Consider the following 23,099-nt stretch of genomic DNA (forward strand, 5'->3'; position numbering starts at 1 on the left):
ACTTAAATTAATAAATAACAAAAACAATTTAATACATGTATGGGTCATTCTGCAACCTTTTATCCTGAGATCTCTGTCTAATTATGCATATATTGATCCATATATGGACCCATCTGTCCGTCTACTTACTTCATTTTTCTCTATTTAATTTTCATTTTGTGTTTTGTAGATATATTTATTTGTATTCTCATTACTTATATCTGTTTTGTATGTGCCACTGTTTGGTTTACCTGTATTCTTTGTAAGTTGTTCTCTTTTCAATAAAAGGTATTAGAAAATCATAAATTTGTTAATATGAGGATCAGCTGAACCATAGCAGTAGTGTGATTAAAAAAATCATATACGTTATTTGGGAAATTCAAGTGTTTTGAGGACATCAGCTGCCTCTTTTGAAACCACTCTGAAATAATATCGAATACATCTTAATTTTGGTAAAGATGTTTGTGATTTCTGTGCATTCATAACCTTCACTCCTGATCTTCTTTCTACAGCAAGGCAACATTAAATCATAAAACACGAAACAAACACACTGGCAAGATTTAAAGTGCTGCACGCAATTCACAATAAACTAAAGGCTGTATGATAAAAACAATGAAAGCTGCAACACACAGACTAAAGATGAGAAAAGTACAATACAAAGCTGTACAGCGAACTATGAGGCAGTTTATAATGTTTAAGAATTTAAAGTATTTATTGCACACAAGATAAATGAAAGCTTAAACTTGTCCCACCTAAATTTTTGGAAACCTGTTTCTCTGATCCGAAGGGAGGACAGTTTGGATTTCTTGTGCTGGATTCAGCTCTCTGTGTGATTTATCTTCTGTAAGTGTCAGATTAGGCTGCCTGACATATTTATTTAGTTTTATTTATTGACTTAAGTTAGTGTCTAACCCTGAGTGTGTTTAACTGTTATTGTAACTTTATGTTCTTGAACATTTGACCAATAAAGAACATAAAAAAGAAGTTTTTGTGCTCTTTTAAGACTCATAAACTCAAACTTGCCATGGCAACAGCTGGATTAGAAGGTATAATTATGAAGTAGTCAGTACATAGTTTACTGTATGTGTCATCGTCCTCTACGCCCTGTGTTTGCTCTGCAGGTTACTCACGACTCCATTAATACTTGCAAGTCAGTCCCTTGTAATCCACACTGAGCACCCTCCTTCTGCCTCAAACTGCTCTGTGTAATATACATCTCTGCCACATGGGGTCACTAGTGCAGCTGCAAATTTATAGACATGTTATTATGTCAGGGTCTTTGTTGTGTTGAACTGAGGTAATCTCAGTAAATGTGTTTGCTGCAGTACTAGTTATAGTAGTCTCCCTTAAGAGCAGATGCTTTGTTATGTGATTGAGGCAACACTGAACATGAAGTTTATGTTCATTGTTATGTGTTGATTTAAAGGAAAAGCTCAACCAAAAATGAAAATTCTGTTGTTATCTTCCCCTGGTCGTGCTGATGGATAGTAGGGTGACATCTTCTGGAGCTTCACAGCAAAACAACATTGCAGCATTCTCCTAAACAGCTGAAGAAGATGGAGGCTTGTTTAACAACGTAAGATAAAAAGGTTTTCAAACAAGTCCCCATCGGAGGGGAAAGGAGAAAGCTGAAGCGTTGTTTTGCTGTGAAGCTCCAGAAATGTTTTGTGGACTACAAAACTTCCCCTGACTTTCCATCAGCATGAGGTTGCATAGATAATGACTAAATTTCCATTTTTTTGTGTGAACTTATCCTTTACCAGTTGTACTCTTCTGTCTAAATACTTTTTCTGGTTGGATGATTATAATCAGGGCTGCGAGTTTACAGCCAAGCAGGTCTGACGGGCTGTACAGCTAAATGCTGATGTAAGCATGCTAACATGCTCACACTCACAATGCTATCATGATGATGTTTAGTGTAGTGTAATGTTTAACCATGTTCACTATCTTTGTTTGGCATGCTAATTTGCATTAAAGGAGACATATTCTGCTTATTTTCAGGTTTATAATTTTATTGTTGGGTCACTATCAACCTCCAGAACAGTCAGGCCGCTCTGATTGGTCAGCTCACACACGCCTGAGCCAGCACTGCTGACAACAACAGTGCAGCTGTGCAAAATCCATTCTCACAGGCCAAACTAGATGATCAGCAAATCTGAGACAATGTGACATAGTGTGATGTCACAAGCTCGTGGAATTAAAAGTGGGACTACTGACGGGGCGTTTCAGGAGCAGTGTTTTCTGTGGGAGAGAGGAGCTTCTGTTGGTGCAGACTTTTTTTTACTTTCAAAAACTTTTACATGCACAGGAACACGTATAAAACACTGACGGAGAGAAAAATACTCAACCAAAAATGCCTCGTAGGTCTCCTTCAAACACAAAGTGCAACTGAGGCTGATGGGAACGTACCAAATAAAGGTTTTGACCTGATGAGGGCGCTTGATGCAAAGTCAAGTGATCCTGAAGCTAAAGCAATTCATACTTAGGGGAATGTGAATGTCTGAACCACATTTCATGACAACATCCTGTAGCTGACGTCTGTAAAAGACTTCAGCTTAATCCATCTGATATTTGTTGAGATCTTTCAGCCTGGACCAAAGTGCTGGAACGAGCGTCACTACTACCATTGCTACCACTTGAGTTGAACTTTCACAAGTTAAACTTATCTGTGGCAGGTTTCATGTGTTAACTCTGGTCAGGAAGTTCTTTGTTTTCAATCTCATGTTCTTGAATAGGAAACTATTTCCTTTCGAGACAAACGTTTCACCACTGCAACTTGTATTTTTGGTGCCCATGTGGGGGTGGTACTTGTACGTGCATGACACAATAACTGACTGCTGTCACTGCTATGACAGCCCTCCAGCCCTCCTGCCCCAGATCTGCTGGTTGTTGTTGCTGTCTGTCCTCAGAGGGGCGGGCAGGAGCAGCAGCAGCTGTGGATCAGATTTCAGCTGCTAAAGCTGAGGCGGAGTGAACCATCCTGCTGCAGGGGGGGGAGCTGTCTGCTAATCACAACCACAGCACACGATCTGAGGCACCTACAGACCGACACATGTGTTATAATATATTAGAAATGTATCTAGAGGTAATAACTAGTAGAAATCTGTGATATTACAATGTTATTACGAGGCAGCGGACAGACCTACAAACTCTGACCCCTCCTTCTGTTAAACCTGTGAATGGATCCTTCCGTGTCTTTATCCAGGCTGTGAGGCGAAGGCAGAGCCACAGTCAGAGCTGGTCTGAGCTGAGTGAACCACCAACCTACAGCCTAAATCAGAGAAAATAACTGCTTCAAATCAACTAGAAGGCGCTTTAAACCCCTTAACCTCACTTAATTTCACTAATCAGAGCTGAAAAGAGCTGATTTGACTTTGTAGACAAGTGAAGAAGAGAGATTATAGAGACAAGAGGAGGGCGTGACAGGCAGACAGCCGAGCAGGCAAGCTGCTGCTGCAAGGGGAGGAAGAGCAGGCTATGCATCGGCCAAAGCCAGAGGTCAAGAAAAAACGCGACAGAATAGTGAAAAGGTAGACTCAGAGCGTCAAAGGGGTCATTTGTGATCTGAGCCAGAAAAACCAGTAACCAGCCTCTCTTTGTTGTTGTGTGGGCCACTGAGGGAGGATGTGAAGGAGAGCAGCAGGGAGGAAGGGAGGCGACTGCAAGAAAGACAAGAAAATGCTCTCAGAGATGATGTGCAGGAGGAGCTGCCAGAAGCAGCAGCAGCAGCAGCAGCAGCAGCAGCAGGATGGCAAAGGGGCTCCGCAGAGGGACCCTTCCAGCCGCAGGAAGCACGGCTGGTCCAAGAGCTGCAGGGGGCGCCTGCAGGGGCGGAGGACAGGAGGGGGAGGGTGGCCGAGAGGGCGCAATCACCAGCACCCTCCTCATCCTCACTACCATCATCCCCTCCAACTCAAGAGGCCGGCGATGTCCCTCCGGCCCGTTAACGTCAAGGGGAACAGAGCGAGGGGGATGCGTGCACCCAAGAACACCAACCAGTTTTTAATGCACGAGAAGTACCAGATGCTGCACATGCGCTCCGACTCTGTCGGGAGCGACAGCGGCAGCAGCTCCGACAGCGACATGGAGCTCACGGACATGGACTCGTACCTGGGTGTCCTGGAGAATGCCAGAGGAGCCCTGTTGGACAGTCCCAACCCGCACGGCTCAACGACACCACCAGGACAGATCGTGGTACTGCACAAGGACGGTCTGCGTCTGCACGAGGACAGTCTGCGCCTGCAGGAGGAGGACAGTCTGCGCCTGCAGGAGGACAGCATGCAGTATTTCCCCTCTGAAGACGACCTGATTCAGAGCCAGAATTTCATGCAGAGGGACTTTGTTGAGTTCTGTGACATCCTGACGTCCTGAAGGGAAACTTTCAGGGAGCCATTTTGTCCTCAGCAGTGTGAGACTCAAACCTCAGACTGAACAGGTTTGTTTCTGCTTCATGTTCACAGAAAATGTTTCTTTTTTTAAAAGAAAAAAGCTCCATCTCATTGACTCGTTCAGCCTTAAAGTGTTACGAATATGCTCGCAGAGTGTGACGATTCCATCAGTTTCCAGCAGAAGTCAACTTTTTAAAAACATTTTTTAAAAATCAAATGTCATTTTTCTTAACGCGCATCAACCTGCCTTACTTTGTCTTTTTTTTTTTAAGATACTGGCACTGATGTTCTGACTACAACAAGGGGAACCACATGAAACTATTTCACCCTGCTTGTATTTTTCTAGGTTTAAGGACAAACTTTTATTGAATGTAAAGATTTAATGACATTATTAAGACAGATGTTGTTTTTTTTTACAGTTCATGATTGGTCATGTTCAGTGTGTCCGGATGCTGTAAAGTGCTGCCTTTCTGTTGTTATTGTTGCACACAAAGGGAGATGGGCTCGGTGGTGGGAGTGAGCCCTGACAGCCAATCAGCATCGAGCTGCCTGGATTAGGCTGCAGATGATTGGCTGATGCAGACTGTCATTAACGAAAAAAAATTAAAAAAAAAACCTTTACTGTACAGAATAAAAATATAAAAAACAAATAAATATCTCATTGGTGTAATGTGGGCGTATGGATTCTTTCTTTGTGGATTTAACTGAGTGAGTGTTGAGTTATCAGGGCAGTGTGTCACTGAGTCACCAGGCCAGCTCTGACTGAATTAAACAGTTAAACTATTTGAAAGTAAATACTCACATGATAATATGTAAGAGGAGCAGCAGGAACAGAGACGAGCAGTGAAGAAAAACATGTTCAATAAATATAAACTTTATAACACAAGTGTAGAAATAAGCATTTCTTAACTTTTTTAACGGTTAAATTTATACATTTTGACATTAATCCTGCAATAAATCAACAAAACACTTAAAAGCATGTAACACAAATGAGGTGTTATAAATGAAATTGCACGGCACACGATAAAACACTTTAATTTTTGCTTATGTAACTTATTTCCACTGTGATCCTTTACATAATGAATACAGTCATTCATACATACTCATGTCTTCTCCTCTATTTTCTTTGATAAAAAGTTTTTTTTAAGTATCCTCAGTAGCTTAAATCATTGAGTCAGCTGGTCTTTATCTTGGTCCCCATTTACTGAAATGGGTTTTAACAGAGACATCTATAAATGTACAGATTTTCAAATATATATAAAACTTTTTTAGACATTCATCCACATGCCCTGCTGCCAAACACTTACAGTAATGCAACTGGCAATGTTTATCCAACATTTTCTTGTCACTACCAGTAGTGAAAGTTGTATTTTTCTATTCAGGAATGTTAGAGGCATTTAAGCAGGAGCGACAGGAGGAACACTGTGTTCCTGTGTGGATGAAGTGGATTACATGAAGTGAAGTGGGCTGGTCACACCCACTGTGGGCGGGCCGGCAGCTATAAGCCTCTTTGTGTTGGTGTGTCATAAACTAATAATGGTAGCGGGTCAAAGTGTGAGGAACAGGCAGGTTATAAATGTTTCTGCTCTGATTCATAAGATCTGTTATTCTGGCCTTCAGTGTGAGAAAGTAGCAGAAATGTTGAAGAAAATCAGGGATTTTTCTTTGTAGGATTTCAGGCTGGCTGGTAAAGTGTAGACGATAGAGAGAAATGTTGTAGTGCCTTACATTTATACATTTATGCCAGATTATTTTACCCCCCAGTGGGATAGACTGTCCTACATAATGCAGAGGAGGTCTCGCAGTACATTTAGACATTAGGGCATGTGAGAGGAGAACGCTGCATCTATAAACTAAATGTTCTTATACCTTTGAACTAGCAGCCTCTAAGATAATTCACTTTAATTTATATGAATATATATATATTATAAAATATTATAAAATAAATTATATATATAATATAAATGAATGAATCAGATGAATCAGATGTTCTGATTATATTTTGCAATAACATATTACAACTCAGGGGAGAAATAAAAGTAAAATTAGCTTTAGCTGGCTGTTTGTCTGTAGAAGAGGTTTGTTTTTTTGCTTTTACTTAAATTATACATTTATTTGACAACAATTTCTAATAGCCTGTGGTAACACATGTCACAAAATAGGCCTACCTGCTGTGTTTGGCTTTGTAGTGCAGAATATTAAGGCTATATTTAATTTTTTTGTTAATTGGACAGTTGAGCAGGTTTCCGTTCAGTTTTCATCCTCTAAACCAGATTTACAGTGATGTAAGAGGATTTACAAGACAATAATAGTCCACTTAATTTTGAAAGTGTGGAGAGCTTTTTTTTATTAAAGTTCAAAAGTGACAAAAGAGCAGCAGCCTGTTGCATTAGCTGTGTAACTTCAAATTTAGCCCGGCTTTCATTTCTCATGATTTATTATTAACTAATATAAAAGTGGTTGCACCAGGGACAGATTACAACATAACTCTAAGCCACAACTAAAACGTTACACAATAGTTACACACAACACAGCGGTTTTCTCTGCCCACAGCATCATTTCTTAAGTAATTATATGCCATTTTGCAACACGCTAGACCAAATTTATTGATAGGATGTTTCAATATTGATCTAGCTTATGCTACGATGTGCCAAGTTGCTCTTGCCAGCATGAAAGCTCGTGCACACCTGATGCTAGAACTCTTGGTTGGCCACTTGGCTTATGCCTTTATCTCCAAACATGTTAGCTCATGCCACGAGTAATTGTGGTGCAACCAATTTTAGTATCTGGCTCTGGGATGAGCAGTTTGGGGGCCCTGGGGCAAAATTAAGCTGTGGGACCCCTGTGCCCCTGTTTCTCCAAATCTACAATACATAACATAAAAATGTAATTTGAGGCACTACAGGGACAGACAGAGAATAAACAACAGAACAATCAAAACTTGAAACTGGAAAGAAAATACAGCCTATTTCAACCAAAATATAAAGTGTGTTTTAAAGAAATATTAAAAAGAAATTGGATAAGTGACCCTCTGTTTGTTATGGATGATCTTTATGACATCTAATTGATGTTGATTAATGTTCATTGTCCTTATAAATACACATATGAAATGAATATCATTACAGTAACTCCTACAAACTTGTGTCACAATGAAGACACGCCTGAAAGTAAACGTGCTGTGTAAGTGACCTCATGACAGCAGCAGGTTGTCCGACGTCAGGCAGAACCGTCAACCTGTTCCACTGCTTGAAGGCAGGGCGGATTCAAACATCTGAGCCCAGGCTTTGAAACAGGTCTGACCTCCTCAGACTGACCTTTGACCTTCAGATCAGGGCGTGTTAACCAAGAACACATACATTCAGACACATTGACCAAACAGTGTGTTTGTACTGTCTTATCTTATCAGAGGTCTCATTGCCTGGCTCAGGGACACTACGGCAGGTCACAGCTCTTCTGTTTTAAATGTCTTTCTTTTTTCAACTAAAATGTTATTTTCCCAGGATGGCAAAGGCATTGCCTGTCCTTGCATTTGATTGCCTTCCTTAACCCTAACCAATGTCACTAATCGTACCTAAACATAACCAACCCAACCAACGAAGGGAACCAGTATCAGCCAATCAGAGCAGGGCAGGCCATGAAGAAAATGCCTGCTGAAGCTCTTGAGTCTATTTTTTCTGCTGCAGTCATCAGTCAGCAGCAGCTTCTGCTTTTGAGTGTGAGTTGCCGTTGTGCAATGCTGCCTCTGATTGGTCAGCTGATTCTGCCAAACAGGAAGAGAGAGTGAGCTGATACACACACACACACACACACACACACACACACACCATGGCAGTAAGATGGTGTGTGTGTAAGATTACAGAAAGTAGATCAGTAGCCTCAGAACACTTCCTTTGCTAGCTACGCTAATGCTAATCTGTGGACACATATGCGTTCGTGTGTCTCTGCTTGTGACGACCCACTCTGACACTTCCTCATCCAGACTTTTATATAAACCTGATTAACGCTAAAACTGAGTCTTAACCCCAAAGTATTTTCACTTTCATAATCTTTAACCTAAATTGGTGCTCACAAAGAAGGACAAGAAAACACAACATGACCATCACCACGTATAAAGTGTGAATTGTTGGTGAAAGGGCAGCCGTCCAACAACAAGTAGAGGCAGAGCTATAGTCTGACGACGGTTAGAGAAATCACTGACACACCCACACCCACCCACACACACACACACACACACATACAATGCCCTATAATTGCTGCTGACAAGACTCCACCGTGTGAGTTTTAAAGTTTGATATTTTATTTATATCTGTTGTCTTTTATAATCAGGTCACTGCGTGTCAATGCACCAGAAACCTTTTTTCCCAGGGAGCTCAGAAGAGCAGGTGATTTGGTGATGATCACATAAACAGTAGAACAGAAATACACTGAATATCGAGCTGGTGTGTGAGAGCTGAACATGTGATTGAAAAACCATGGTCATGCTGACAGCCTGCAGGTGTCTGCAAAGGCTTTAGAACCTGAGTACTTTCAAAATCTTCTCTTTTAGTTTATATTTTTATTAGATGCTGTCTGAAACCAGTAGAGAGAGAGGTGCAACAACAAGTCGACAACAGTCCCCAGCCAAATCCAAACTGTAGACAATGTGGTTCAATTATTGTCTTGACCCCTGGTGCCTCAGGGCTGCCCCGAAATACATTCCCAAAGTATTGAGGAATATATGCTAATATAGACCATAATGGAATATATTTGGGATATATAGGCCGACTGCAGAGTTGTAGATTACTGAAACTTTCAACTTGCAAACTAAAATCAAGCATTTAAAGGGGCCAAAGAGTAAAATATGGCCAGAATTCAAAGTTAGCACCAAAAATGTAAGTGGCAGGAAAACATCAAAGTAACCACTGTTCACAATAGTCTTAGCTAGCTGCTGTTAGCCAGTTAGCTCAGTAAGCTCAGTTGATAAAGCAACACAAAAACCATATCTTACATATTGCACCTTTTTGAAGTCGCAGCTCGTCAAAAGAGCCGAACAAAGACTGAAGAGGATGCTCTCGGTTCAGACCAGCCTGTGATAACATCACACAGATAACACTGTATGTTTTCACAAAGACATGAAAAAAGTGCTGAATGAAAACCAAAAGGAAATCGGATGTGACGCCAGGATTTCTCTTTACACTTGTTTTATTGTCCGTCTCTACTAACGGCTGTCCAATAAAAAGAAAACACCCAGATAACTAAATAAATAAATCTCCTGTGGTGATGATGGTGCTGATGATGCACCACGTGATCAGAGCTGATAGAGTCTGCTTGGATCCACTGTGGGTTTTAGACATATTTACATGAAACCTGCTGCAGCAACGCAACAAGACTGTACCGGATCCTGCTTAGACTGAGGAAACAGACACATTCTCATGTGACAGGATGAAGATCGTGATCTTTATACGTTTTTATAAATGCCTGGAAAGATAAGCCGTGGTCGTTGCCTGGTGTTTCCTCACAAGGTCACGTGACATGACAAGCAAATGACAGAATTATTGTCACGTTGAAGAAACATCTGCACTGGAACCAGACTGAAATGGAGCATACTGGTTTGTGTTTTTCGACCAGAACTCTTAACCAATCAGAGAGTAAACTCAGCCGTTGTGGTTAATCCTGGAAGAAACCTCTGTTACCTCAGTGTTTGTGTGTGTGTGTGATTGGGGAGGGGGTGTGTGTTATGAATACATGAAGTGATGGAGGGAGGAGGAGCAGGAGGAGTGGATGGAGTTGGATGCTATCTCAGTTTGGAGTGGAAAAGTACAGCTGTCCGCTCCAGAGGCGGAGACTCCTCTGTTGAATACACAAGCCAGCCAATCAGAAGGCAGAAAAACACATTGATTGACAGCCGTGCTCAGCGGCATGACAAACCAACAGTGAGGCTCCCAGTCTGAACTCTGTCTTCATGTAAACTTTAGATTAGTGTTTCCAGTGAGAAGCTTCAGTCTCAAAGATCAGCCAGTGAAGTGAAACAGCTTCTTCTGTGATAAAGTTTATATTTTTCTTGAGCTGAACTGTGAAGATGTTAAAGCAACTTTACTAAAACAGTTAAAAAAGACTTCAAAACAGTAAATCAGAACTGAATCATTAATAACCGTTCACTAAACCCCTCCCCCCCATGTCAGGATTTGGCTTCACCAGCATGTTGACATGTGGTTCATGGAGCTGTGGTGAAGTAGACACACTCAGAGAAAGTAAACAAAGAGGTTTGGGGGTGTAGTGAGTCTCACCTTCCTACGCAAGAACAAAAGTGTGAGGATTATATCGATCCTCCTTCGTTAATATGTGTAACCAATCATCAAGTCCCCTCAGTGTTCAGCTGAATCTGAAACACTCCTGTTTCATGAGTGTTTCCCGTCAACCAGCAACAGAGAACACAGCAGCTGTTGATCATTCACAGATTCACTGAACAAAAGTGTGACTGTTTAAATCACAGCAGCACTGATGCTCACGTTACACATGAACCACTGCTGTTGCTAATGAACACGTGTGATCATGTGTTTGTCAGACACTTACTACTACTACTACTACTGCTAATAATAATAATGATAATAACAACAATATTCATGATAAACTTTATTTATCCACATTTTTCTTGACAATGTTACAAAATGCTTGACAAAAGGAAATAAAACCAGAAAAAGGAGATACTGTAAATAAATAAATCAAGGATTATGTGAATTGGCGCTTTACAAATAAAGATTGATTGACTGATTGACAGATAATGGATATAGAATAATGAAATGCTCTGTCTCCAACATTGATTCCCTATAAACTCTGCTACCGCTGGACATGTTGTCTGCCTCCAGGCGCACAGTCAACCAGGTAAAGGAAGATTAACTGGAGATCCATTTCTACTATAGACTCAGTGTCTGAATAAACTCATGACGTCCTGTGTTGTTGTTGCTACAGTATTTGTGACTCGGGTGGAAAGGTTGTCTGTTGCCACTTTAAGTTTATCTCTGATATAGTGTGTTCACATTTACACAGTACCATATATCCTCTTGCTTTCTTCTTGTTTTCTCTTGCCTCTGAAGTCGGGTGTCTTGTAACCAGTGTGAGCCGGGCAGCTTCAGCTGTGTGTCAAATTCATTTATTCATATTAATTCAGTCTCACAGATCTCGCTTGAGCTCTACTCACCGGTGTGAGTGTGTGATCCTGCTGCTCCACTGACCTGACAGCTTGCACTGCGCGCACGCACACACACACACACACACACACACACACACACACACACACACACACACACACACACACACACAAGCTCAACTCAAGAAGAGAGAGAGTGAGGGAGTTGATATCCTCTCAGCAGTGTGGTGAATGTTTCACAGGACTGACAATCCCCCTCAAGGTACAGACACACACTCAAAGACTCACACACACACACACACACACACACACACACACACACACACACACGGATTCCACTGGCTGTGTGTAATGAGCTTGGACTGAGAAAGCAGAGCGAGAGTCATGTGAGGGTGTAATGCTACAATAAGCTGCAACGTACAGTGTGATTCTTCCCAATTTACAGTCTAGAAACTATAAACTATTTATACTGGTAGTTTTTTTAACTACCATCCTTGAGAGCCGCTCTCGGGTCTTTAAAGAGCATCAGTCATCATCGTTTGGTGGCAGGATTACGTAGTCACATTACAAAAAACTAAATATGATATAAAAATATGGTTTTACATCAGTTACATCGTCAAGGGTTACTTGATTACATTTTTTTGTAATCCAATGGATTATGTAACTGATTAAATACAATTTTCATTAACCAACTACATTTCAAAGTAATCTGGTCCGACCCTGATTAAAAGTTAGTTTACTTTTAGAAGAGACGTGCTGAGTTTCAAAAAAATGACCCACAGCTCGTCAGATCATATTATAATTTTGATATTTGTGCAACAGCTCTCAGCAAAGCTTGTCGAGGGCTGTATATGGTGTGCGTCATATATTGGTCGTATATTTACACTGTGACAGGATATAAAACTAGTAATCCAACACTGCCTCATCATAAAACTGCTACTTCCTGGACTGCAACAATAGTTAACTGCACTCTGTGTGACAACAGAGTCAGTCCACATACACCTGCTTCACCTCAGGCTGCTGAAGTCCACTGTGCACCCTAACACTGATGTACATATTTGCTATATGCCTGTAGTATGTTCCTGACAACACTCTTTCACTCGACCCTCGATTTGTTCCAAGTAAATAAAGATATTTATACTGTATCGTATGGGTTGACTGATTGTCATATCTGATATTCTGATATTTAATCTAATGGATTAATTTAAAAATGTGCTACTTTGGCTCTGATACAGCATGTAATCTGCAAAGTAACTAGTAACTTAACTTATCAGAGAAAGGAAGTGCAGTCAAAGTACAATATCTGCCTCAGAAAGCAGAAAATGGAGATACTCAAGTAAAGTACAAGTACTTAAGTACAGTACTTCAGTAAATGTGCTGATTAACATTCCATCACTGCACAAAACTTTACTGTAAATTGTGAAAAAAACGTGTCGTGTTACAGGCCGCAATCTAAAGCTAAGTGTTTTTGTGCCTGAACCTAACCAGACCATAAGCACAGCAGCGTTGTGACAACTGAGAAATAGAAAACTGAATATAAACAAAGGTAAAGTTGGAACATAAAGCAAAGTTGACTTCGAACTTTTCTGTTTTTTTGCCGTAATGTGATTGGGTCAGAGGTATAACATAAAATTGCACTGCTACAACACAACAATCACAAAACTGGTCAATTCATTAAGGATAAAATGTCCTTTGAGTCGTGACATTTGTGTGGTTGACAGAGTGTCTTGTGTCTGCAGCTTACAGCGCTATCAGCATGAAAATGAAGTTACTGCACTTGTAGCACGATTACAAAGTCTTTCATTCTTTGAGAACAGTCAGTCAGTCGTGAAGGCACGTAGTCAACGATAAATATTAAAATAAAGATTTGCATTATGTTTTACATGTTAAAGCTTGTGATAAAGCACTCAGTAAATCCAGCTGTCTGATACGTGTGTAGTAAAAGTAGCACAGTACTTTCATTTCCAGCTGTGACAGAAGTTTGACAATACAAACAACACGCACAACTGTTGGTGTGTGGTACACATCTGACACGTAACGCTTGTGTGTGTGTGCACCGAGGATACACACAAGGAAGTGAAACAGGAAACCTCAGCGTCCGATTGGCTGGCTGGGACACACAGATCTGCCTGGTTACCAAACAGCTTGGTGACGCTGAACTCATCCGTTCAACACAAGTCTTCTTTTCTTCTCCTTCCTGTGTTCACCCTCCAGCGAGCAAATATGCAGCGGTGTGTTCAGTCTCAACATGTTACTCGAGGCTCTAGGGCAGCTCTCCTGGCCAACGCCGGCTCAAGTGACACCATCAATCTACAAATTAAAGAGACGTTCTGTAGAATTTATGTAGAAGAAGTGACATAAAGCAACTGAGTGTGAGGTGTCCTTATTCACCAGATATCTGTAATGGAGCAGATTACATACTACCAGAGTCAAACCATTTATATGTAGGCGACAGGACATCTAATCAATGTGGATTGACTTTACTTGAAAGAGAACAGTAACTTATGTAACAGCCATTCCTCTGTGTCTGTTACTGATGGTTGACTGAGGTGTTTGACTTTTGTTTCTCTTCATTTCCTCACTTGACAGACGGTTAGATTGACTCTGACGGTGCCTTTTTTCCCCTTCACTGTTAGGATCTGACCTTGTGTCGAGGTGGAAAAACTCACAGAGACGCTGATAAAGAAACACCCGGTCAGCACACACACACACTGTAGGACAGATGCCAGTCAGTGTGTTAGACTTAAACACACACACACACTGTTTGACCTCTATACCTGTCAGGTCGCTGTTTGAAATAATGTTTTTTCTTGACCTTTTTACCTCAAGGAAAGTAAATCAACAACTGGAAAAAAGGTTTATACTTCTCTTTTTGTAAGGACAAAATTTCCTCACTTTTAAAAATGTCCAAAATTGACTCTTCATTTAACAAAATGTCTTCACTTTTCAACACTGTCAGAAACTGTTTCTGAACTTTGTGTTGGAGTTTGAGTTATTCCAAATTGTAAATATTGACACCGAGTTTTACATTTCTACTGGTTTCGTGATTCCAAATGTGGGTTTTCTGTCTGCTTGATCACTAATAATCAATACTGGGCTTGAAAAAAAATAAATAAACACACACAAAAACGAACATACAGGTCGACACCTCATCCATTGTATGTGTTGAGTGAGCAGAAATTCATTTTATTCGACTACAGATAGTGACAAGGATTTTAAAACGTGAATGTGTTATCATTTATGTACATTTTGACCAGTACCGGTCTTTTCCAATAGACATTTCAGGTGTTTGAAGGTGTACAAGATACTTTAAAGTGTTCTGAGAAACTGTATTAGGCTAATCATCTTTATAAATACAATGTTGGTGTTCACCTAACTAATTAAAATGCTAATCTGCAACAATTTCTCCATCTCAGACGTGACAATACATTATAATATGTGGTTCCTTCGTAGATCCATCAAGGAGACACTGTAGATGAACTACAGTGTCTCCTTGATGCTGCCACCAGGGGGCACCAAAGTCTAACAAGTGTGAATCTAAAGGCCTCCAGTGTGTTTGTATGTGTGCGCATACAACAGACAGACGCCTCGTGCTCTGGCTTTAATGACTGTGCTTTAGGCTGTAGCCCGCTTCACCAATCACAACATGACTGAATAATAATAATAATAATAATAATAATAATAAAAAATAAATAATCATCACAATAATATCAATAATAAATCATCAGCATCATGACATTTGATGTTTTTGTGATAAAATGCCGTAAATAAGATTCACAACTGCAAACAAAGACAAGTCGGAATTTTAAAAATGCACCTGCGTCATGAGACTTGTTTTCAGGCCTCTCAGCCAAATGGAGGCCGATCATTTGAACAGTAAAGCAGTTTGAAACGTGAAAACTGTGTGATGAGGGAGTTTTGTTTGTGACTGTGCGTCAGGCAGAAACAAAATAATGAGCAAAAAAATTAAAGTTGGCACCATGAGTGACACGAGGACGACGTGGAGGCCTTTAAATAGCTCAGGAACTCCTCAGTAGTTTGAAGTGAGTTGATTTCGACCGCAGTTCTCTTCACGCACTGAGGGGCCGACGTGCCGCGTCATCATAGATATCTATCAGAGATATATATCTGATGACGCGGCCGTGGCCCCCAGAGGGTGCCTACGAGCCCGGCCATGCCGAGAAGCATGCCGGGACACTGGCAACCACCCTCACCTGTGCGTAGGTATCCATCCTGGCGCTCAGATCCCGCTAACAGCCACCCTCTGCCAAGCAGCGTGCACCTGCAGGGCAGCGCGTGGCTGCTGCGGACCCAGAGCCGCATGGAGGGCGCACACCGTCCTCACGATCGTGCGCTAAGTGGCGAGATGTCTGCTCGCTCAGCGCGCGCTCGGAGGGCCTCCTGTGGAGGCTGGTCACGCACCCTGCATGTCGGCTGTGGCTGAAGCCGGAGGCCACCAGAGAGGCTGCGGTGAGTTATTTAGCGATGAGTTTGACAGAAAAGTCATTTTTGAAGACTTTGACAAAATGAGAAAATGATCCACACATCTCATCATCTGAGACCGTCTCAGCAGCAATCAGTTATCAGTGTTTCGTTTTTATTTTGTTTGGCTTTTTTTGCTCTCTCCCACATCCTGACCTTGAAATGAGGCTGAACCACGAATTCCTTGAGTGTCTTCACTTCATGTGTAAACGGTTCAGAGGAGCGAATAACTATTTGGGAGGTTGGAAAAATGACGCATCTGGAGGGAGAAGGAGATCTTCCGCCTCTGACACCTGGGCCTGCAGGCAGGTGCCTCATCGATATGGCAGGTGGACAAAACGTCGTTAGATTGTGTCCTTTAATAGTGGCGTCATTGAGTGAGTCCGTGTTTTGTCAATTTCTAATTCATCATGTACGTTAGACACGGTTGAGAAACCGACACTAAGAGCACCAGGTGACACCTTTTTTTCACGGCGGCGGCCGCTTATCCGCGATGGCCGAGCGGTTTACGTAGATGTAAGTTCGAATGTCCCCAGTACGCATGCGCTCAGCCGGTGAGATACGGAGGTGGCAGGTTCGCGTCCAGAAAGGGACGAGTACGTTTCTGACCACAAGCTGTTCGGTGTCCGGGCTGTAACTATATAAAGACTCCGCTGATTGTAACAAAAGGACTGTTTTGAACAGTGTTGTACGAATTACCGAAAACTCTCAGACTGTACCTGCTGAGGAGAAAGGAGATGACGAGGACGATAGCTAAGCTATTATCCCTGATGGAGAACGGCCCCCACCCTATGTGTGTGTGTGTCCTCTGTTTTTTTTGTCTTTGTGAGTACCAGTTTGAGCTTGAACACTGAGACTGAAGACATTTTGAAAGTTTAAGAGAGGCTGTGTTGTATTTCCTGGTTTTATCTTGTCTCTTGTGTAAAGGTTAAAGTTTACAGCAGTTTTCTATCAGTCTGTTTCAACCCAAGGTGATCAGAGCACGTATCAATATCACAATTCTCACACATAGTCACACAATTATTTATGATGCATTACTCTATGTTAAAATGATTCAACTTTAAGCTTTTTGACCTACTACTTAGTCATCTCGTGAGGTGCTTGTGAGATCTGAATCATTTGTACATTTTTTTCTTCTGTTTATTTTCAAGTTGAACCGCAGAGAGGAGAGCAGTGGTGCAACTGTTGAATGGTTTTAGATTGAATGTCAGCGTAGAGAAATGACAGAAACAGTAAATGCTCTGACACCCCCTGCTGGTCAGTCAATCAAAAACAGCTTGACAGCAACAACACCCTTTACACTCAATTTCGTGATGTGCAGCCATTGTTCAAACTACAGAAATGTATCAGTGGATTCAATGTGAGGGGTATGGTGAGTATCTTTTTAAAATCCATCACAGCTGCAGCCTGTGACACTCCTTTACTTTTTCTCCAGCAGTGACACAGCTCACTCTGGAGCATTGTGTCTATTTCTGTAGATGTCCTCTCATGTCTGAATGACGCTGTAATGAACATTTAACTGAAAGTCATGTCTGAGTGACAAATGTTACAGATTCCAGATTCAAACACAGGATTTATCGTATCAGTCCATCCTCCTGTTTTTTGTCTGACCCCTCTGCTTCACTGTTGTTCTTCTTCTTCTCCTCCTCTTCCTCCTGTCTCATCCTCTCCTCTTCCTTCCGCAGCTCTTCTTCTTCTTTGATGTCAGCGTCCTTCAGTTTTTGCTCCACGTCTTCAGGAATCTCCACCTCCATCAGGTTCTCCATCCCCTGCTCCGGCTCGTCTCCTATCAGCACCTGGATACGAACACAGTTTCCAGGTAATTAGGTCCACCAAGCTAAAACTAATGAGGTCTAATCAAACAGTAACACCTGCCCCCATGAGGGATACAAAATTCAGCTTTTTTTGAGACTGTTTTACAGAGGTGTTGATTTAATTTTATGGTAATTTTGAAGGATGTAGTACTTTTCATTATTCGTAGGTTAAGCAGAAAAGATTGTTTGATGATTCCTACCTGGACCAGTTTCTCACAGGCGGCTGAAACATGGACGTCTTTCTCCCACTTGTGGTACTCTCTCAGGATATAATAAATGTTCTTGTCTTTTAGTGTCTGCCGGCCGTCTTTGGTCGCTGTCAGCTGCACAAGTGCACAAGAGACAAAACAGTCAAGAACTCAACATGAAAACAAGACTGAGTCTACGTGCGTGTTTGTTTGCAGTATTACCAGGAAAAGTGTTTCCAGCAGCATCTTTCTGATGTCAGGGTCCTCTTCTCTCTTCTTGTCCTCTGGGAGGTACTGCAGGTCCACAGGCAGACCTGAACATCACATCAACTTCTGTTAGAGTCAGAACCAGCATTACTTCATCTGGACTTTTGAATTGTGCTCATTAAAAACATTTTCTCTCTACAAGAATCTGAGCAGAACCAACAATGGTTCTTGCTGAAGACATAAACCTTAATTAAGCTGTCAAAAATATAAAGTTTAATTTAAAAAAAAACCTTTGCAACAGTGTGACCCACTAATGTGTTTACTGTGTCATACTTTCACAACAAAAATGGAGCTCTGTGCAGGAGGAAGATCAGGAGGACCCAACATGGCATAGTTTGAGACACCAATCAAGGTTAATTACTGTAACAAAGCTGAGAATATATCAAAAGAATTTCAAATAGATTTTTCTTGTAAAATATTTAAATTCAAGCACTTTCAATGACCCATGTCTATTTATGTCTATTACCAAACACTTTCAAGGGATCCCTGTAAGATGCATCAGGCTATAGATAAACACATAAAACATTTTTCGTGGGATGAAGTCATTGTTGCTTTTTTGTCTGTTCATTGGATTTTTTGACAAAACAGAGAAATCGAGAATATCATCAGACTCCTCTAAAATTTGAACGACTGAATTAACAAAACGGGTCACTATCAGAAACAAAAACTCACCATCATTTTCTTTCTCTGTCAGCTCCTCTGGACCGGCCAGTGGCAGCAGGAGGAAGGGCAGCATGTCCACAGCGTCGCTTAACAACCACTCGTGATGTGCTGGACAGGTTGAGGAGAGGTTTGATAAGAAAACTCGTAGTACTGTTAGACTACAGATCGGGGAGGACAAACATGGTGCAACATCTCTAATATTTCTCTAAATTATTCTTTCTGTTTTATTATTATGATTTTAGCGCTCAGTCAAAATGTTAGAGGATCTAATGCCTCGGATTTCAGGTTCACTTTGACTGGTGTTTTCACTGGGGACTAAAGATGCTACTTCCCCAGAGGGCTTATTGACTTTTAGATACAGTTAGGAGGAGTAAATATTGCCTGTGTGTCTAAGAGAGTCCCCAGTGTAATAAGAACTCCCCGATCATACGAAGTGATCAAGTGTAAGTGAGGTCTCCGTGTGTGACTCACTGTGGTCAAAGCAACAGTTGCGCAGGGTGCCAATGACTCCGCCCCTCCTCACCACTGATGCCTGGTACTGAGTGAAGGGCAGCAACCTCTGGATTACACACCTGCAACACACGCGATTACAACATGATGTCAACGTCCAGATTTCTATTGAACTTACTGTGAATAATCAGTTTTGAAATAAATTACTAAAACTGGGAGACACAGATCTCTCCTCTGTGCAATCAGTCACCTGTCCTTGTCCGTTATGTAGTTCCTGGCCTCGGGCAGCTGTGTCAGGTTGGACAGCAGAGGGCCGAGGTAGTGCAGCTTCGCCTTCTTGTTGAAATCTTCAGTGCAGAAGATTTCCACCAGCTGAGCCAAACCAACTCCCTCCTGGAGGACCTAAAACGGCAAAGGAACACCTCATCTCTCACTATCCAGCACTTTGACCTGAGGCACTTGTTCTTATGACCTGAGAGTCTTTGTACAGGTTCAGCAGCTGTGAGTCAAAACCTTGTTCAATCCCTGTAACATTTCTAGATCAATCACCTTGAAAACGGTCTTGCAGGTCTTGTCATGGCGGCTCAGGTTGGACAGGATGGTGCAGATCTGGTCAGAGAACGGGTACTCTGGATCCTCAAGGTTCTTCAACAACACTGGAAGAACTTTGACATCTGCCACCAAAACCTGAATGAGACAAAAGCAAGAACAGACACCTGTAACATGTTTGTCTTCAAGGAGGAAATCAACACCAAATCCAACACATCTATTTAGATGTACTGTTGTTTTTGTTTTGTTTTATTTGTCATATGTCTGTTTTCACAAGTGTTTCACTCTCAGACAGCTGACTTATTAAGAGCTCACTGATCACCTGGTGCAGGGTCTCGTCAGCTGACAAGTTGACGAGGATGTAGTAACAGTCCTTCACAATAGCAATGGAGGGGTCAGAGGTCAGAGCAAACAGGGCGGCAAGTACGTCGGGTTTAGTGCGGAGGAAGCGGCAGCCATCCCTGAAAACAAACAAACACAAATGAAAAAGAGAGTGAGTTACTTTACCAACTTTAAGCTGAGTGACGGTGCACAAAGATGTAAATCTGTCCAAATAAATCCTGCAAATGATTTTCCTTGTGTGTCTTAACACACGTTAGCAGCTGACATAAAAACACCTTTTTATTTCTGAATGCTTTTATTGATAATTTACTTCTAGTCTTTTAATGCTACACATTATTAGTGATGCATTTTCTACATTTGCCAATCATTACTATAAATTCTAAGTTATTCATAACCACTGCCCAGTTAGTCTACAGTTCACCACAACAGTAATATATTCATGTATTAATTATATTGCCATTGATCATCATCTGTGATGTGAACACACACATCTGTAATGTGCATCCTGCCCCAAGTTTAAATAAAATCAATTTATCACATCGGGCTGCGGTGGAATCAGAGTCTGGTCTATAGCTGCAACGATTTGTCAATTAATTGATTAGTCCATTGATAGAAAATTAACCACCAGCTATCTGAAAAATCGATTATTCGTTTCAGTCACTTTTCAAACAGTTTCTTAAATGTGAGGATTTGCTGCTTTTCTTTTTCATTTATGAAAGTCAATGAAGAGTCTTTGGGTTTTGGACCGTTGGTTGGACAAAGGAAGCAAATTGAAGACGTCACTTTGGGCTCTCGGAAATTGTGATAAGCATTTTTTTTACAATTTTTACAATTAAGCTTTTAATTATGAAAATAATCAACAGGTTAATCGAAAATAAAGTAAATATTAGTTGCAGCCCTACTCTGGTCTGGTTGAGGGATATTCTACCATTTTTATTGGTCGACATTATCAATGGTATCACCATCATCCTCCTCCTACCTGTTTCCAGACAGTCCCAGGATGTATTCTGTGGCCTGACCTTTGACATCAGGACGTGTGTCGCGGGCCAGGAAGGAGAGCAGCTCTGCAGCCTCAGTATCACTCAACATCTTTTAACAGCGTCTGATGAACAGAATAAAACCACAAACAAACATTGGTTCAAACCACAGCACATTTAACGACTACTTTTGTCTGTTCTCGTCATTATTTTCAGTCATTGTTCTTAATTGTTGTTCTTTGTCATTGTCGTTACAATCACCGTCTGTAGCGGCTGCTTGACTATGTCTATGTATCGATAGTTTTTATGTCAGAATAAGTGTTGTATCATGTGTTTTATTCCACAGAAGCCTAACCAGGGACAAGGAATGCAAATTAGTAACAACTGGACGCTTTACATATGTTGCATTTTAATCATATGTAACAATGCCCATATGTATTGTCAAATAAACAAGCCTCACTGACTGATCTGATATCAGTAAATTTAAACTCCACATGAAAGAAAATCACAATAGTATAATGACCAAGAATAAATAGATTATTCTTTAGTGTATGTATTTCAATGTATTCAATTATCATTATGATTGTTGTGAACCCAGCTGTTAGGCAACACAAATGAAGGTGAAACTAGGATTTTAAAGAGAAAACGCTTACAGTGTGATCTGTAATAGTAATATAATAATCAGTGCATGTTCTGGCTGTGATCAGCTTCATTTTCTACATTGTTATTACACTGCAGATCTGTGTAATTACCTGACTATTGCCATACAACAGCAAAGGTTTAGCTGTTGTTATTTTAACATAGCTGACTTTATAATTAAGTTTACTTAAAGACGACACTGTAAGTCATCATGCATGTTTATCAGTGCCAGGTCAGGGCTGTTGTTTACGTTAGCGTAAAAGTGTGTTTAACGATAGCTTGTTGACATGTTATACACAATGCTAGCGACAGCAGATAAAGTTAAATTACTTTAAAATGTTTTAACTTTCCACACAGGAGGACAAAGTTTACAGACATCTTCTGACAGTTTGACAAACTCGTCTGCTGAAATGTTTCGTCAGCCCACTGATACTGATGTCTGTTCTCGAAAATGACCGTAAGGTATAAAAATCTTACCTTAAAAGAGCTACAGGACTTGTCTTTGTCTCATTTCAATCTTAAACACTTTTATACAGCTTTTAAATCAGACAGCATGTGAGCAATCGCAGCGGTGTGGATACATGTGGACACTACAGGCTGCAGCTACAGTCCTTCTTCCGGGTTACCTTCTTCTTCTTCTTCTTCTTTATTTTCAGCAGTTTAAACGCCGCTGATTGGACGCGACTGCCCCCTGGTGTCAGCCACGTGTGGTGCTCTCTGGTGAGACACAGCTGGAACTGGTTGAAGCTGGATAACGTCCAAAAATGTGCTTTGAGGACATTCTGTACTATTTGAATGAGCCAGAAACAAACTTAACTAAACTCTGATAATCTGTATTTTATTATGGGTTAACTTAAACCACATCCATTAAAACAAACACAAGTCACTTAAACTTTTTGTTCGCACATGAACGATCAAATGTCTGTCTCTAGTGTGCTGCGTGAAATAATTATCGGCCATAGAGTTGATTTCTTTTGACCTTTGACCACAGGCAGCCGAGAGAGGCAGCCTGAGCATCCTGCAATTGTACTACTGCATCCAGCAATTATCAGGTACTTGATATTTCTTTTGCCTTCTTTAAAGACAGAATAAAACCATTAAAACAGCATATAAGAATGAAAGCCATCAGATATTGTGACCTGGAAATTGAACAGAAGTATGTAGCGTTCTTTTCAGCGAGATAACGAAAATTTGGCAAAACGCCTGATCTCACAATGTTAAAGAAAGTGTAAATA

At 41.0% G+C, this 23,099-nt stretch overlaps 2 protein-coding genes across 2 annotated transcripts; one reads left to right on the forward strand and one right to left on the reverse strand.

Moving 5' to 3' along the window:
• Positions 1–3,236: 3,236 nt before the first annotated feature.
• On the forward strand, positions 3,237–5,037 carry LOC140998051 (uncharacterized). Its single transcript, XM_073468184.1, has one exon. It carries the CDS (start codon positions 3,658–3,660, stop codon positions 4,348–4,350), a length of 693 nt encoding a protein of 230 aa, XP_073324285.1. The 5' UTR covers positions 3,237–3,657; the 3' UTR covers positions 4,351–5,037.
• Positions 5,038–16,840: 11,803 nt separating this feature from the next.
• On the reverse strand, positions 16,841–22,493 carry hgh1 (HGH1 homolog (S. cerevisiae)). The gene is made up of 10 exons (XM_073469288.1): positions 22,342–22,493; positions 21,228–21,350; positions 20,229–20,367; positions 19,907–20,044; positions 19,608–19,759; positions 19,379–19,479; positions 18,917–19,015; positions 18,200–18,291; positions 17,990–18,112; positions 16,841–17,771 (listed from the first exon to the last, which is right to left on the reverse strand). The coding sequence occupies exons 2-10, from the start codon at positions 21,335–21,337 to the stop codon at positions 17,550–17,552; spliced, it is 1,176 nt and encodes a 391-aa protein (XP_073325389.1). The 5' UTR covers positions 21,338–21,350; positions 22,342–22,493; the 3' UTR covers positions 16,841–17,549.
• Between the last annotated feature and the right edge of the window lie 606 nt (positions 22,494–23,099).

The sequence above is a fragment of the Pagrus major genome, chromosome 6 (assembly GCF_040436345.1).
Source record: "Pagrus major chromosome 6, Pma_NU_1.0".
NCBI classification, from domain to species: domain Eukaryota; kingdom Metazoa; phylum Chordata; class Actinopteri; order Spariformes; family Sparidae; genus Pagrus; species Pagrus major.